The 15,549-nt window shown below is 40.7% G+C and overlaps 1 protein-coding gene across 2 annotated transcripts in view; it reads left to right on the top strand.

Annotated features, from left to right (window-relative positions):
- The window catches only part of PTCHD4 (patched domain containing 4), an 84,663-nt gene extending 69,369 nt beyond the window's left edge, over window positions 1-15,294 (top strand). For both annotated transcript variants that reach the window (XM_036381265.2, XM_036381264.2), the window contains exon 3: window positions 11,972-15,294. In XM_036381265.2, the coding sequence (XP_036237158.1) occupies window positions 11,972-13,605 (1,634 nt within the window). In that variant the 3' untranslated portion in view covers window positions 13,606-15,294. The remainder of the gene's footprint in view (window positions 1-11,971) is intronic.
- The last annotated feature ends 255 nt before the right edge of the window (window positions 15,295-15,549 follow it).

Below are 15,549 nucleotides of genomic sequence, written 5' to 3'. Positions count from 1 at the left end.
ACTTACACATCCTGTATTGGCAACTTGGCTAAATTTATAGGGACACGCTGGGAATGTGGGAGAGGGCTGCTGCTCCCCCAGAGCATTGCTGTGTGAGCAGCTCAGTTTGTGTTTCACAGAGCAGGGCAGCAGCCACAGTGCTGCATCAGCTGCTTGGCAGCTGCCTGTGATCTGGAGCAGCCAGATGTGAGGATGTGAGGATGTGGGGATGTGGGGATGTGAGGATGTGAGGATGCTTCCCAGCCTGAGCAGTCCCACTGGTGGGAGAGCCTGAGCTAGAGCCCTGGTGCTGCAGTGATCCCAATGCTGTCCCAGGCTTGGCAAGGGCAGTGGAGCAACCTTTTCCCATGCTCCTGTGCAGTGCAGGAATGGGGCTTTTTGGGAAGGGAAAGAGAGATTTAATACCTATTTTTCAAGTTGCTGAGTCAGTCCCTGTATTTCCTTCACTCCCAGCAAACAGAAGGAAAAGGCCCATGTCACCTCCCCCTCTGCCTTCCCATCCCTTTTCTGAAGTAAACAAATGTCAGCAAATCCTGCACTAACAACACTGTTAAAAATATCACCCTGTCAGCAGACAGGTTCATTCCCTTTGTCTGAAGCTCTCTTCATTGCAGTAAAGGTGTGCTGTTACATCAAGATAAGCAGTCTAGGTGGAAATCTCAGTGTCCAGGGGAGGAACAGAGACGTGCTCTGTGCCACAGTGTCACCAGCTGGAGTAATTTCCAAGTAGGAATCATTAGGGTAGGAATTTGACAGGATTTGACCTGGTAACTATCAAGGTAGAGGCTAGCTCTGCTTTACTCAGCTGGAACTTGTCCCTGGGATAGCAACTGAAAATGAGCTACTTCAGCCAAGATGCAGCACTCACTCTCTTTAGTGAGCTTCAAACCAAGTTAACCTCAGCACCAGCTCCACACTCAGTGAAAAGATGGTGCCCCATTAGATTTTGAGGATGTATGGAAAATATTCATGATCAGAGTGACTATATCCCTTTCAAAGGGAGATAAATCTCCACAAAGCTTTTCCCAGGTGATTTTCCATCTGTTTCAGGAAGGGGATGTTGGTTGTTACAATGAATAATTTCACTGGGGAGAGTTGAAGAATGAACTGTTTCTGCTCATTGCTTGTTATGTCAGGAATCTTGCAATTCAGAGACTTCAGATTGTGCAGACAAATGGATCTTGTCTCTGAAAGGTAAAAGTTTCGTCCCTTCACAACTGGGTCCCACGACTAATAACATTATACACTTGCCTCATGGATAAAACTCCAGGAATTTGTCCCACTCCTTCAAGCAGTGCTTCACTCTCTTCATTTGCTCAAACTTACAAAGGCACAGGTTATTTTTTGGACATATCTTTTTTCACATCTATTTACTTCTCCAGTTATTTTACCATCTTTCTTTGAAGAAGCTATTATTCCTCCATCTTTGCCAGAAAGCAGAAAATGGCCAAACATTGTTTCTATAATAATTCAAGTACAGATTATTTTCTGGATTCTGGATTCTGTATTCTGGATTCTGGATTCCAGAATCTACGCTTGATTGAAACATTTTCCTTTCTTGAGTCTCACTGATACTTTATTCTTTTGGATGTTACTGGATTATCAAATCCAGGTGATAAAATATTCTGATCAGTGCCACAAATTCATCCTATGCTTTTAGCCTAAATAAGTGTACAATAAATTCATTTAAGATTGATCTAAATTCATTACCTTGTCTTCTACATGTCACTTAAACGCTCATCAATAAATAGCAGTTTCCATATGTGCAGTTCTTGCTTACAGTGTTCATTAAAAGGCTTAAATGAGAAACAGCAAAAGCATTTTAATTCATTGCTAAGCACAGCAGAAAACTAAGCAGGATTCCAACTTTATGTACAATTTGCAAGCCATATACATTAGCTCAAACGTAAATCTCCCTTAATGAGGTGTGCACACCAACTATTAATCACATCCATTGAAACATTCCCCATGTTCAGCTCTATTTCAGTGCAGGGGGGTGCTATTTAATATTTCTGTTCCTACAAAAAAGAAGAAGAGTCTAGGCATGAAAAATTGTAAAATTCTACCTTAAAATGAACTGTAGCAACCTTGAATACAAAGAAGTGTCATTACAGTTTAGTTAGAAACATCTTTGTGTCTGGACTAACAGCTCTTTGGCTTATCTCCAGGGCTCATCCTGGGCTTCTACCCAGGGATGCTTATGGAGAAGCTCTGGAAATGTCTTTTGAATAAGAAAGATCCAAAACTGGATAAGATTCAAAATCAGAGATGCCAAATTCTTGTTAGCATTAATTATTCTTAATTTAAATCAAGATCAAGGTCCCTCTATGGTGGTCTCTGTGTAAACAAGAATAACAGTGTTTGCCTCCAAAATGAGAGACAGAAACTGATGAAAGATCAAGGATGTGCCAGAGGGATGTGATGTGTAAGTAAATGATCTCCATGTGATTTAGCTCAGTTCCCATAGTTGCTTACTTATGTTTGAGCTTCTGTGTGTAGTCCAGGACATTTATTTTAAGTTGGATTGGAAAGGGTAGAATGAGGGGGCTGTCAAGGTCTGTGGAATGAATTACCTGAAGAGGGAACGTATAAGAAAGGAGACTAAAAGAGCTTGAACTACCACTTGTAATCTGTGTTTCCAACAGAATGGTGTTAATCTAATTTATATCTTGGTGTTTCTTAGGAGGTTGGAAGGCAAGGGAGGAACTACAGCTGTGACTGCTACATCCTTACACCTTTTCCTTCCTGTACAGGTGTCTACAGCTGGGCTGTGGTTGAGAAGTTGGCAGAATTTCATGGGAGCAGTGTTAGGCTGATGCTGATCATTTCTGAAATGCAATTATACAGCCAACAGCCTCTCAGCTTCTCAGGAAGAAAAAATCTTAAGGAAAGATTTTTAATGAAAAGATGTCTGTGACATGTCACCTTTTCTTATTTAGTTAAATTAAAAAGAAAACTGTTTGTAATTTCATCTGCTGTACCCATGCAGAGGAAAGAACACTTGACAGGTTATCTGTTGCCAATCAAATCCTCAATCAAGTGCTGATGTGGAATGAACAGGGAAATTCTTCACCTGTTGAACATATAATTCTATCATATCACTAAAACAATCTTACAATATAAGAAAATGCAAAAACAATGCAAAGAAATTTCAAGTTCAAACAGCTGAGTTTCAGGAAAAGTCCATGGACCGAAGATGTTCCTCTTTGACATCTCTGAAAGTCCCTTTTGGTCCTGAAACAGGCTTGCAGAATCCTGAAACAACAAATTGCTAAAGAAAAATCCATCAATAGTTATCAAAAATCCATTGACAGTCATCAAACAATTTTGAGAACATTTCTGGAATATCTTGGCCACAGCCCCTTATTGGACCACTTGGGCTGAGGCTAAGTTTTGCTCTTCAATGCTTTCAAGCTGCTGCCAGCTCTTTCAACCCTTTTTATTTAATTTTTTTTTCTTTTTTTTTTTTTTTTTTGGAAAGAGCAGCAGCAGACAGCCTGAGAGACCCTGGGGGGCCCTGGCCCTCTTGGAAGGATCAGGAACCCCAGACCTGGCCCACAAAACGGTGGCCCAGGACCTGAAGGGGAAAGTGAAGCCCCCAAGCCCAACCCCAGGCGGCCGGGCGGTGGCCCTGGCCCAGGGATCCGAGCCAAACAGCCCAGGCCCAGCCCACGAGGCAGGCCCTGTGTTGCCATGAACCAGCACCCTGCTGCCAGTGCAATGGCAGCATGCGTGACCAAACACTTCCTCCTCCCCTGACTCCCAGTACAGACCAGCGCCTGGGGAAGAGAAGCTTTCCCGAGAATCGTCATCTCGGATCTGGGGATGGTTCATCCCCACAGCAAGCGAGCAATGGTCACCTGCCGCTGTTTCCTCTGCCTCTGCCATGCAAATGCAAAAGATGTTCCTGCCTCCTGCCCCACAGCACCACGCCAACCCTCTCTGGGCCAGGGAACAGAGGCAGAACCCCCAGGAGCCACCTCCCCCTTGCTGCTGGGGCATGTGAGGGATGGCAGGGATTGCAACCCCCAAGGGGGAACCACCGACCAAACACCCCCTAACCTGCCAAGAATGCTGAGTTTAAAAGCAGGCAGCGGGGCTGTGCCCGCACTCAGCTGTCGGGCCATGCCTCCTCCACATGCGCAGCCACAATCTGCGAAGGGCAGCATCATCAGGAAGGGAAAAGCTAACAGTACCTTGTGACAGTGTCCACCACTCTCTGGCCGGCTTCTTGATAATGCTGAGCTTTCCGGACATCTTCTCTAGAGGCTTTTCAAAAGGTTCTCTGTGTGGTCAGCCTTGGCTGTGAATTCTGTCCAAATCAGGATGTTCCGTTCTTCAGCTCCTGGCTAGAATCCACTTCTGTGGTCACTTGTGAGGTGACCATCAATGCCACACACTCAGGATTTACCCAGTGTAGCAGTGCTCCTCTGGGGGTCTCATCAAGTGAGGAATCTTCTCCACTCGGGGGTCACCATCTGTGACGCTGTTCACAGGGGTCTTCAGGTGAGGGAAGCGATGAGAATGTTGACTCCATGTTCAGAAGGCTTGATTTATTATTGTATGATATATACATTACATTAAAACTATACTAAAAACAATAGAAGGAAAAGTTTCATCTCAGAAGGCTAGCTAAGCTAAGAATAGAAAGGAAAAGAATGATAACAAAGGCAGCTGCCTCAGACTCTCTGTGTCTGAGTCAGCTCTGCTGTGATTGGCCATTAATTACAAACAAGCACATGAGTCCAATCACAGATGGACTTGTTGCATTCCACAGCAGCAGATAACCATTGTTTACATTTTGTTCCTGAAGCCTCTCAGCTTCTCAGGAAGAAACAATCTTAAGAAAAGATTTTTAATGAAAAGATGTCTGCGACAAGCTGCAGACAGAATCAAATGTTTGTCTCTGTCTTCACTGCTCCTCAGCCTCAAACAGTCATGGGGTTGCTGTCTGCCAGGCTTCCCCAAAATACCTGTCAAGAGACCAAAGCTTTTATGTTTTGGTCTCATTGGAAAGTCTCAGAATTATTTAAAGGGCTTTCAGAAGTGCTCATGCAAGCAGAAATAAATACAATTACTCAGAGTACACATGAAGGAATAGTCTGTATATTTAACACCAGTGTCCCATGATGCACTGCTACTTTTTAAATGAGGTTCATACTGTAATGGGGATATATCAAAATTTGGAAGCTGAAACAATTGACAAGTTCAGCTGTATGGTAAAGTGGCCATAGTCTGGCAGAAATATTTTTAAGGAAATCAAAGTATCTATTATATAAAACTGACTTTGCTGCTGATATTTGTGGTGGATTAAAGTGTATTTTCTGTGTTTATCAGAAGTGCTAAAATCTAGCAATAATGAAATCTCTTGTGCAGTACTGGAGATTTCCCTGAGGTCCCTGTCACTAAAGATGAGAGCTCAGCTGGCTGAGGTTTTATTGCACTTGGTTAAATATTCTTTCTATAAAACCAGCTTTAAAATTAGACAATTTATTATGATAGAGATCTGTTACTTAAAAGAAGAATTCTACCCAGAATACTTGTCAAGACAGAAAGGCACAGCAGGGCGTAAAACCCCTCTGTCAGCATTTCTACACAATCTGGTTAGAGAAGAAATTGTGCATGTAGTGACCTCACAGGAGAATGGACCTAGAAAGGATTTAATTTCTCTGTTTAATGCTTTTAAATATCATGAAATGCCACATACCAAATGAAATAAAGTATAGGTTTAGTGAAAACAAAATTCCTGCAGGAGCTTCAGCAGGAGATCTTGACTGGACTTCATTTTTTGCTGCAGTTGCTGTAAGCTCTGTGATATTCAGAAGATGTAAATACTGAAAATTCCTATTGTTTAAGGAGACTCCTCCCTTTGGACAATGCTACTCATCAGTGCATCACTGCCACAGTTAGACCCTCTATCCACAAAGTCTGAACCATTCCAGGTTCAGGTTTACTGGCAGGATGAGGTCTGACTTCGCCTCTAGTGGGAGATTCTGGAGAAAGGGTAAACCAGTAATCACCAGGAGAGTGGTTAATTCCTCAGCTGCCTCATCAGACCCTCCCAGTTACCACTAAAGCAGCACAACAGCCAAGGCAAAACTAAGTAAAGAAGAAATTGTCAACAATCCAAGTGTGTGAATAACTCAATTACCATTACTTTACAAGTACCTAGAGAGATGTAAGATTAAAACCATTTTTTTCCTACCTATATTTTAGATTAGTTTGAAAACATATTCTCTATCTTTTCCTTCTCCTTAATCAAGCTGGGAATTTACTCAGTGTTATAGTTATGGTCTACTTCTTAGCTGGATGCATTGTTCTGAGATTTACCTTTATGGAATGGGATCTAGATTAAGGTACACATTTCCTACTGCTACCTAAAGTATGACCAAGCTTCAAATTTTCTCTGCCTTCTACATCAAAATCCCTAAGGATTTACTGACTCTTCATAAAGAAGTGGTTTAATAATTTTTTTTCTATTGCTTCTTCCCTCCCTGAGATCCAGAGAGTCCTTGGTGACTGTGATTAATTTTTTTAATCTCTGTGCTTCAGTTTTTAAATGTAAATGGGGATACCAATATTAATGATACTACTATTAGTGATTTAGCAGAACAACAAATGCATCCTACACTGCAGTGTGTTGAGATGCAAAGTTATTCCTCCATAAAAAAAGTGATGATGTGAACCTAAACTCTCTAAAATGGGGTGTATTTTCTAATCAATAAACCTGGATAAGAGTCCAAAGAGCCAGCAGCCTGGTCTAGTAGGAGGTGTCCCTGTCCAGGGCATAGAGTTGGAATTAACTGGTCTTTAATGTCCTTTTCAACCCAAGCCATTTAAAGATTCAATTCTTCTGCACTTCAATATGCTCGTAATGATCATGGCCCCTGCTATTATGGGGCACTGATTAGATAAAACTAGATGAGTTTTTCTAGGACATTAATTGCCTATCCCCAGTGGAAAAGAAAGAGAAAAAAAAAAAAGGTGTTTTCCCCCTAGGCAAAATAATGTAAAGTTTATTTCCATTGGATCACAGCAAAGAATTATAATGTAAAAATATATTTCCTGCCCACTACTATGATTTAAAAGAAAGCTGCCTCCTCATCATTTGTATACATTACAAGTTACATGTGTGGCTGTTAATGAAAACTGAGGATAATACTTGGATTTCTCAATGCAGAAATGCTGAGTAATCTGTGCTATGGGACTTCTAAGACTTTTTTTGTTTGTTTGAAATATAATGTACAGGCCAAGGTTATCACCACATTGACTGCTGTCACCTATTGCAGCAAATAATCTTCTTTATGCCTTGATTCAAAAAAAAGTGCAGAGTCATCCTGATCTCCCTTCCTAGAAAGTTTACAAAAGCTGGCAGCAGCCAGCAGCTCTCCTTCCAGCAGAGCCTCATGGCCTCAGACTGGGGCACCAGTGGCTGTCATGAGGAGTGATAAATGCAGGATCAAACTCCTGTCCAAAGAACCTGACTGATTGTGGCAGAAGCAACAGCTAAATGCTGAATGGGCATTATTTGGTTAAGAACACACTGAAGACAGATTGTTTTCATGCTTAAAAAATCCTAAGCATTCTAAGCAGAGATAGGTATGATGGTACTAAAGAAAGAGACCTCAGGAATGTGAACAGAATCTGCCTCCCAGCACAGACAGGATGTACCCAGCACCTACATTAACATTTATTAATCTGACCTTTAGACTTGCAGTGAAGAAGACTTTATCACCTCCTAGATTGTGTGTTCCAGAGTTTAATGAAGCTTAAAGAAAACAAGAAAGCTTTGTTTTTTCTGATATCTAATTTAATGGTTTTGGGGGATTTTTTTTCCAAATGAAACCAATGACTTCTTCTCCTTCTCAAGTAGAAATGAGAAAGATTTGATTGTTGTCCATATTATACTTTTTTTAAATGTTGAATATTGTTGAGTCCTTACTGGCATTCCAGTCTATGAGGGGAAAAAAATCCAACTCAATCAGTTTCTCTTTGATTTTCATGTACGAATAACAGGGTATTGTTTGCTGGTTTTATTCTCCAGGACATTCAGCCTATTTTGCACCACTTTTTTTAAATGTCATCCACAACAGAGGTCTAGAGCTAGGTGATTTTAAAGGTCCTTTCCAAAACAAATCTTTCCATGATTCAGTAAAAAAAAATCATGCCCCATTTCAAAACAGTGCTCCGGTCCTCCTTTTTGAAGATGGATACTTTTCTTCTTCTTTCCATTCTTCTTGGACCATCCCATCTACATTTATCCCCTGAAATGATTTCTAATTGTTCAGAGATTGCTTTGGCTTAACTTTTAATCGATTCATTTCTCCAGGTTGATTGAATTTAACTCAACCAAGTTGTCTTTAATCTCTCATTTCACTCTTTTTGTTTCTGTCCCTATTCTCGTCCAATTTATCTGCTCATAATTAATATTTTGCTCTTAAATTGAGGCAGAAAAATGCATTATTTATTTTTGTCTTCTCTGTGGCTTCCCTTTCTTGTTATCCTACCCTCACAAATAATGGACTAAAAATTTCTTCTCTCCTTTCCTTTAAAGGAGTCATAGGCCATTGCCTGTCCAGCAAATAAAAAATTGCTGTACTTCATTCATGTCATGTTAGTACCAGAAAAACTCGGCAGTTTTGACCCAGAGCCAAAGACCCTCTGAACCTTCCTAGAACTGCTCAGTGAACTCAACTCCACTGTCAGTGTTGTTGTGGCATTAGGAATGAGGCTGAAGGAACAGAATTTTATAGAGTGACTATGTTGTCTGAATCTTGAGAACTGTCAGAAGACATTCAGGAAAAATGGATTTGTATCCTTGTTGGGAGAAGGGAATAGACCTGCTTATCTGGGGAGAGCAACAGAGGTTGACTGGAAAACTTGGTATCAGGCTAATGACATGGGCAAACCAGTCAGGCAAAGATTTCCTTTTGTGTCAGCAAGGGAATTACTGCTCTGTATTCCCCAATACCTGTGTTTGTGTGATAGAAATGAAGATACTTGTAAAAGAGGAATAAATGGAAATTTAACTTCTGTATAATAAGAATCATAAGAAAATCAGTGCCAATTTTGATACTCAAAAAAGCTACAAATATCAATACTTTTTTTCCTTAAGATAATATTTCTTCTACTTGCAAAAAAACCCTAGAGTTTAATCAGAGTGTTTTAATTTTAAACATTATCACAAGTTTGAGTACACACATTAGTGCATACTCTTGCATAGCTCTTCACACATATGTTTGACAATAAAGCCCCTCTCTATTATTTATTGTGTAGTTACACCAAGGCTAAATGCACCCAGGTACTCATCACTGAGAGTGTGATATGTTAACACTTATAAATTGATAACAATAAAAACATGGCAAAAATGCAACTGTGAACACAAACTTGCAGGAGGGCAGATAAATGAGATTTTGGAATAAGGAGAGAAAAGTCCATATTGTTGTTAATTGCTGATAGAGCCGGTAGTGCATTGCTTCACCCATTCCAGTGCTGGAGTTCATCCAGGGAAGGGAACAGAGCTGGGGAAGGGTCTGGAGCACAGGTCTGAGGAGGAGGAGCTGAAGGAACTGGGAAAGGGGCTCAGCCTGAAGAAAAGGAGGCTCAGGGGGAACCTTCTGGCTCTGCACAGCTCCTGACAGGAGGGGACAGCCAGGTGGGGGGTTTGTCTCTTCTCTCAGGTGATAAGCAATAGAACCAGGGGAAATGGCCTGGAATTGCTCCAGGGGAGGTTCAGGTTGAATACTGGGAAAATTTTCTTCACTGAAAGGGTTGTCAAGCATTGGAACAGACTGCCCAGGAAAGTGGTGGAATCACGGTCACTGAAGGCATTTAGAAGATGTGCAGAGGTGTCACTGAGGGCCATGGTTTAGTGCAGGGCTTGGCAGTGCTGGGTTAATGGTTGGACTCGATGATCTTTAAAGGTCACTTCCAACCTAAATGGTTCTGTGGTTTCTGTACCATTAAATTAGGCCATGCCAGGACATGGGCCCTTGAAGTGGTGACCAGCCTGGTCCACAACCTGCAGGAGACTTAAACACTTGCTACAGTCATATAAACATTGCATTCAAGTCACTTGATTCTGCAGATTTATTCAGCTGAAGGAGACAATCCTTTCTGCTTGATGGCCCAAAAATGACAGTGTGCAAGGCAGCCGTGCCTTGAGAATTTAAACAACTCACCCTAAACTTACCAGGGAATTCAAGGTCCCTCCTGAGCTGAGATGCTGGCTCTTAAGAGAGCAGCATTTCCACACAGGCTTTTTGCTAGCTGCAAGACTTCTGTATCAATGCATGTTTATCTTTCACTGGGGATACTGATCTGCAGTAGAGCAGGTAACATTCACAGAACCTGACAGTTTATGCTGTTATTTTCCCTGCCTAGAATGGCTGTCAGGAGTCTGCTTTGGGCAACATAAGCAGCTGTATGAATCCAAACAATTTAAATCTAAAGACAAACTCAACAGACCTTTCATTGCACACACTTGGTTATTTGCAAATCTCCTGTTGTCATATTTCTGGGTTTGATCTGAGAAAATTTGCTTTGTGCCTGCTTTGTTTCATGCAATTCTTCTACTACAGTGGGTGAAGGCCCACATACAGAGGCAGAAACCTCTGCAATCTACTCCTTTTTCTGCTCATAGTGTGTCTCCTTAAATTGGCCAGAATTTTCTCAGGGCTAGATCCAAAATGAAGAGAACTTTTCACTTTCTAATCGAAATTCAAATTTCTGGTTTTAATTGTTTAAATTTTTTTAATTGTTTTAATTATTATTTGAAAGCCAAATTTAATTGTTATTTGAAAGCCAAACCATTTTGGATGGGTTTTTTGAATGTTGACTTTTCTATTTTCCCTCAAGTTGAAATTCTCTAATTGTTAAAAAAAAAAGAATGTGTATGTGTGTATACATTCTTTTCAACATACACATTATATGAAAATGTATACACGATACATAACTTATCTGTTAAACTTTTTCAGTAAGATCAGCTTCAGCTTTATCATTCTGTCACAAAATATATTAGCTGTAGACTTCCTAGACTGTGACTGTGACAAGTCATATTAAAGTAAGTCTGTATTAAATTTTAATTTATTAAAATATCATACCCATAAAACACTTAGGAATGGAATACAAAGTCAGAACCTGTCATGGAATACTGACCACATCTGACTTTTCTGAACGTCCTCTCACATGAGCTAAGAGAACTCCTCACCACCAGGAGGAGCTCTGGATAGCAGAAAGAGACACAGATATAATCGCAGAAAATAAACCCATACATTTTCTAGACAAAGAATGTGGACCAATGGCTTAGCCAGTACACTACTCTCCATCATCACCACCAGCATGCCAATTTTCATAGTGTGAAAACTGTGTGCTATCATTGAGAGTTCCAATTTCACTCAGTAGGCAAAGAATCATGATACAAATTACTCTGGTTATTTGTATTTACAGCATAATTTTTCCTTTATCATTTACAAAGAAACAAGGTGTCCCATTCTTGGTCACAACCACTCATTTCTCAAATAATCCCTTTAATTTATACTCTTTGGAAGAAAATGTTACTTGTATTTTAAGTTTTTCAAGTTGAATCCCTTAAACCTTGAAAGATGTAATAGGATGAAAAAAGGAATTTTTAGAATGAACCCCAGACTTGAAACCAAACTTCACATTCTCCTGTATTTGCAGTCCATTTGTGAAGTAATTCAATGTCCACTAAAATCAATTAATATTGTCATTTTTTTTCTGAGCATGGAGAGTCTTAGAATGTCAGGGCTGTTAATTTAAGCACCTGCAGGTGAACGTGGTATTTAGCTTTAGACAGACACTTAAGAGTTTTCCATTTGTTTAACCGGTGACAAAAACATAACAAAAATTAGGTGACAAAATTTTTTTACTGCTGGAGGATGAAACACCTGGGGGATGATTGGACCCTCTATATTTATGCACGAATTCAAACTTTGTTTTCTCATTTCAGGTCACGGAACCAAAGGAGTGTTTGAACTTCTTTCAGGATGGCGTCGGACCAGGGAGAATCTGCCCTTCAAGGACCGAGTAGCAGACGCCTACTCAGATGTCATGGTCTCCTACACCATGACCAGCTCCTTGTACTTCATAGCCTTTGGCATGGGGGCAAGCCCCTTCACCAACATCGAAGCTGTAAAAGTCTTCTGCCAGAACATGTGTGTCTCCATCCTGTTGAACTACTTCTACATCTTCTCTTTCTTTGGCTCCTGCCTGGTCTTTGCTGGCCAGCTGGAGCAGAACCGGTACCACAGCATCTTCTGCTGTAAAATCCCCTCAGCAGAATACCTGGACCGGAAACCGGTGTGGTTCCAGACCATGATGAATGACGGCCATCAGCACACTTCCCACCACGAGACCAACCCGTACCAGCACCACTTTATCCAGCATTTCCTCCGAGAGCACTACAACGAGTGGATTACCAACATCTACGTCAAGCCATTTGTGGTGATACTGTATCTCATCTATGCCTCTTTCTCCTTTATGGGGTGCTTACAGATTAATGATGGAGCCAACATCATCAACCTTCTTGCCAGTGAGTCCCCGAGCGTCTCCTATGCCCTCATACAGCAAAAGTATTTCAGCAACTACAGCCCCGTGATAGGCTTCTACATCTATGAACCTCTGGAGTACTGGAATGGTACTGTGCAAGAAGACCTAAAAACTCTCAGCCAGGGGTTCAACACCGTGTCCTGGATTGAACAGTATTACCAATACCTTCGAGTGGGTAACATCAGTGCAACCAACAAAAGTAACTTTATCAGCATCCTCCAGAGCTCCTTTTTAAAAAAGCCAGAATTCCAGCACTTCAAAAATGACATCATTTTCTCCAAAGCTGGAGATGAGAACAATATAATTGCTTCTCGTCTGTACCTTGTGGCCAGGACTAGTGAAAACACACAGAGGGAAGCGGTGGAACTGCTGGAGAAACTGAGGCCACTTTCTCTTATACAGAGCATCAAGTTCATTGTGTTCAACCCTACTTTTGTTTTCATGGACCACTATGGTTTATCAGTAACTATGCCTGTCCTGATTTCTGGTTTTGGCATCCTGCTGGTGTTAATACTGACCTTTTTCCTGGTTATCCACCCTCTGGGAAATTTCTGGTTAATCCTCAGCGTCACCTCAATAGAGCTGGGTGTCCTTGGCTTGATGACCTTATGGAATGTAGACATGGATTGCATTTCTATACTGTGCCTTATCTACACTTTGAATTTTGCCATAGATCACTGTGCACCCCTGCTTTATACATTTGTATTAGCTACTGAGCACACCCGAACTCAGTGTATAAAGAACTCCCTCCAAGAGCATGGGACAGCCATTTTGCAGAACGTTTCTTCCTTTCTTATCGGGTTGGTCCCCCTTCTCTTTGTGCCTTCAAACTTGACCTTCACACTGTTCAAATGCTTGCTGCTTGCTGGCAGTTGCACACTTCTGCACTGTTTTGTTATTTTGCCCGTCTTTCTAACCTTTTTCCCACCTTCCAAAAAGCACCACAAGAAAAAGAAACGGGCCAAAAGGAAGGAACGAGAAGAGATCGAATGCATAGAGATTCAGGAGAATCCTGATCATGTTACAGCAGTCTGAAAGGCTTAGAAAAATATAATAGTATATTCTCTTTTTAAAAAAGCGTTGCACAGAGATGCAGGGAAAATAGAGCAAAGATCTCAGCTGCTTGTGCTGGCCAGGTCTGACAAGGCAAAGGAAGATCAAGAAGGGGTATTCATGACACCTCAAGGTGCAAACTTTTTTTAACAAAAATAATGAAAGCGAAATAATCTCAAATGTTTCCTTTGAATCCTCATTCTCCACCAGAGAAGAGTCTGTTGGCCATTAAGTGTTCCTGAATCTCAAACTATAGCTCTAATGGGAATTGCTTAATATGTCATATGTAGGACTAAAGCTAAGGTGAAAAAAAGAGTTGCCATTAAGTAAACACTAGGGGAAAAGGCAGATTTGCTTGAAAAAATTGTCCACGGAAGAGAATTAAACAATATTTCAAATAAGAAAAGGTTACAAGACCAAGAGAGATTGAAAATGCCATGGTAATTTTTTATTTTCTTGAGCAAGTTAGTTAAGATGAAACCTATGCACTTGGGAAGTAAATGTTTAAAACTATCTAAGCCAAAGTACTTCCCAAATCCAGTATACCTTGTATATCTGTAACACCACAATTATTGCAAATATGGATGGCGAAAGGATAGAAGTACTATTTATGCAGGAGAAGAAACAATCATAGCCATTTGGAAATCTAACATGTAGTTCCTTTAAATGTGACATATCACTGTTATCCCAAGAGGTCACAGCTGGTAGTTAATACCATACACCTATTCTGGTAATTATGAATTTCCCCTTGAATTAACAGATCTCACAAAACTAATCCAGGCCATCATCACTGCAGCACTGTTTGCAGTTCCTGCAGTGTAACACTTCTGAATCCTAATTTGTTGGTGTTGACATTAAATACTGAATATTAATCAAGCAGGAGCTACAAACGCAATGATGGATTGCATTTCACAGGCACAATGTGACCATGTAGCAGCTGAGTCAGCTCTGGAACACCTGCACAGTCTTAGCATCATATATTTGGTCCAAGGGATGAAGGGATATGTTTGCTGGTCCCTGCAATATGCTGCAGGAAGTGGGATTTTCCCCTTCTTTAAGCAAAATATTATACAAAAAACTTGCCACACATTAAAAAAAAAAACCACCTTGTAAATGTTTGCATGGGGTCAGATCAACCCCTAGTTGTAAGAAGACAGACTGGTCCCCTGTGGGAAGGGGAGGGGAGGGTAAAATGTCTTTTTTACTGTTATTATTATTCCTAAATATTTGAGTGTTGATCATCTGCAACATAAAGCTTTGTTATGGCAGTTAAAATTTCACAGGAGAGTGCAGTAAATCCTCAGTTACTATGTGGCACTAGAAATTGTACTGTAAAGGACTATGAAAGACTTTCTCTGCTTTGTAAACTATTCAGCTTGGTAGCCCAAGGGAAGGGATGAAAACAGACCTAGCCATTTCAGTTTGCTCTTGGCCCAGTTTTGCACTGGAGCTTGCCATGTCAATCTCTCCTTTCAGTATTTTAAAAGGGCTTGCTTTCTACTTCCTGGAATATGGTATAGCATCTCCTCCATGAGCAATGTCTTCCTGAACCTATAGTATCCATGAGGACACTATGTAAAGATATCACTATATGAAGTGTCTATGTCTACTTTGTATTACTTGTGGGTACCTTTAAAAGATAATCTGGAAGCTGTTTACCTTCCAAAATGTGTATACATGTCTATTTGTGGCTGATAACTCAGTCTCAAACTTGCAGAGTTTGCTGACAAGGAAGTGTACATATGTCTTACTAAAAAGCTCTCTGCAAGATGTTAATTCCTTGCTATGTGACATGTCTCACCTCTTCCTACTGTTTTATGGTTAGGAAGAGACAGAAAAAAATCACCTGCAGTACAAAAAAAAAAAAAAAAGCCATTTGAATGCCAGTTCTAATGTTCATGAGCTGTTTCTGCTTCCAAGGAATGA

Source organism: Molothrus ater, chromosome 3 (genome assembly GCF_012460135.2).
Source record: "Molothrus ater isolate BHLD 08-10-18 breed brown headed cowbird chromosome 3, BPBGC_Mater_1.1, whole genome shotgun sequence".
NCBI classification, from domain to species: domain Eukaryota; kingdom Metazoa; phylum Chordata; class Aves; order Passeriformes; family Icteridae; genus Molothrus; species Molothrus ater.
This window is presented reverse-complemented; position numbering and strand designations above follow the sequence as displayed.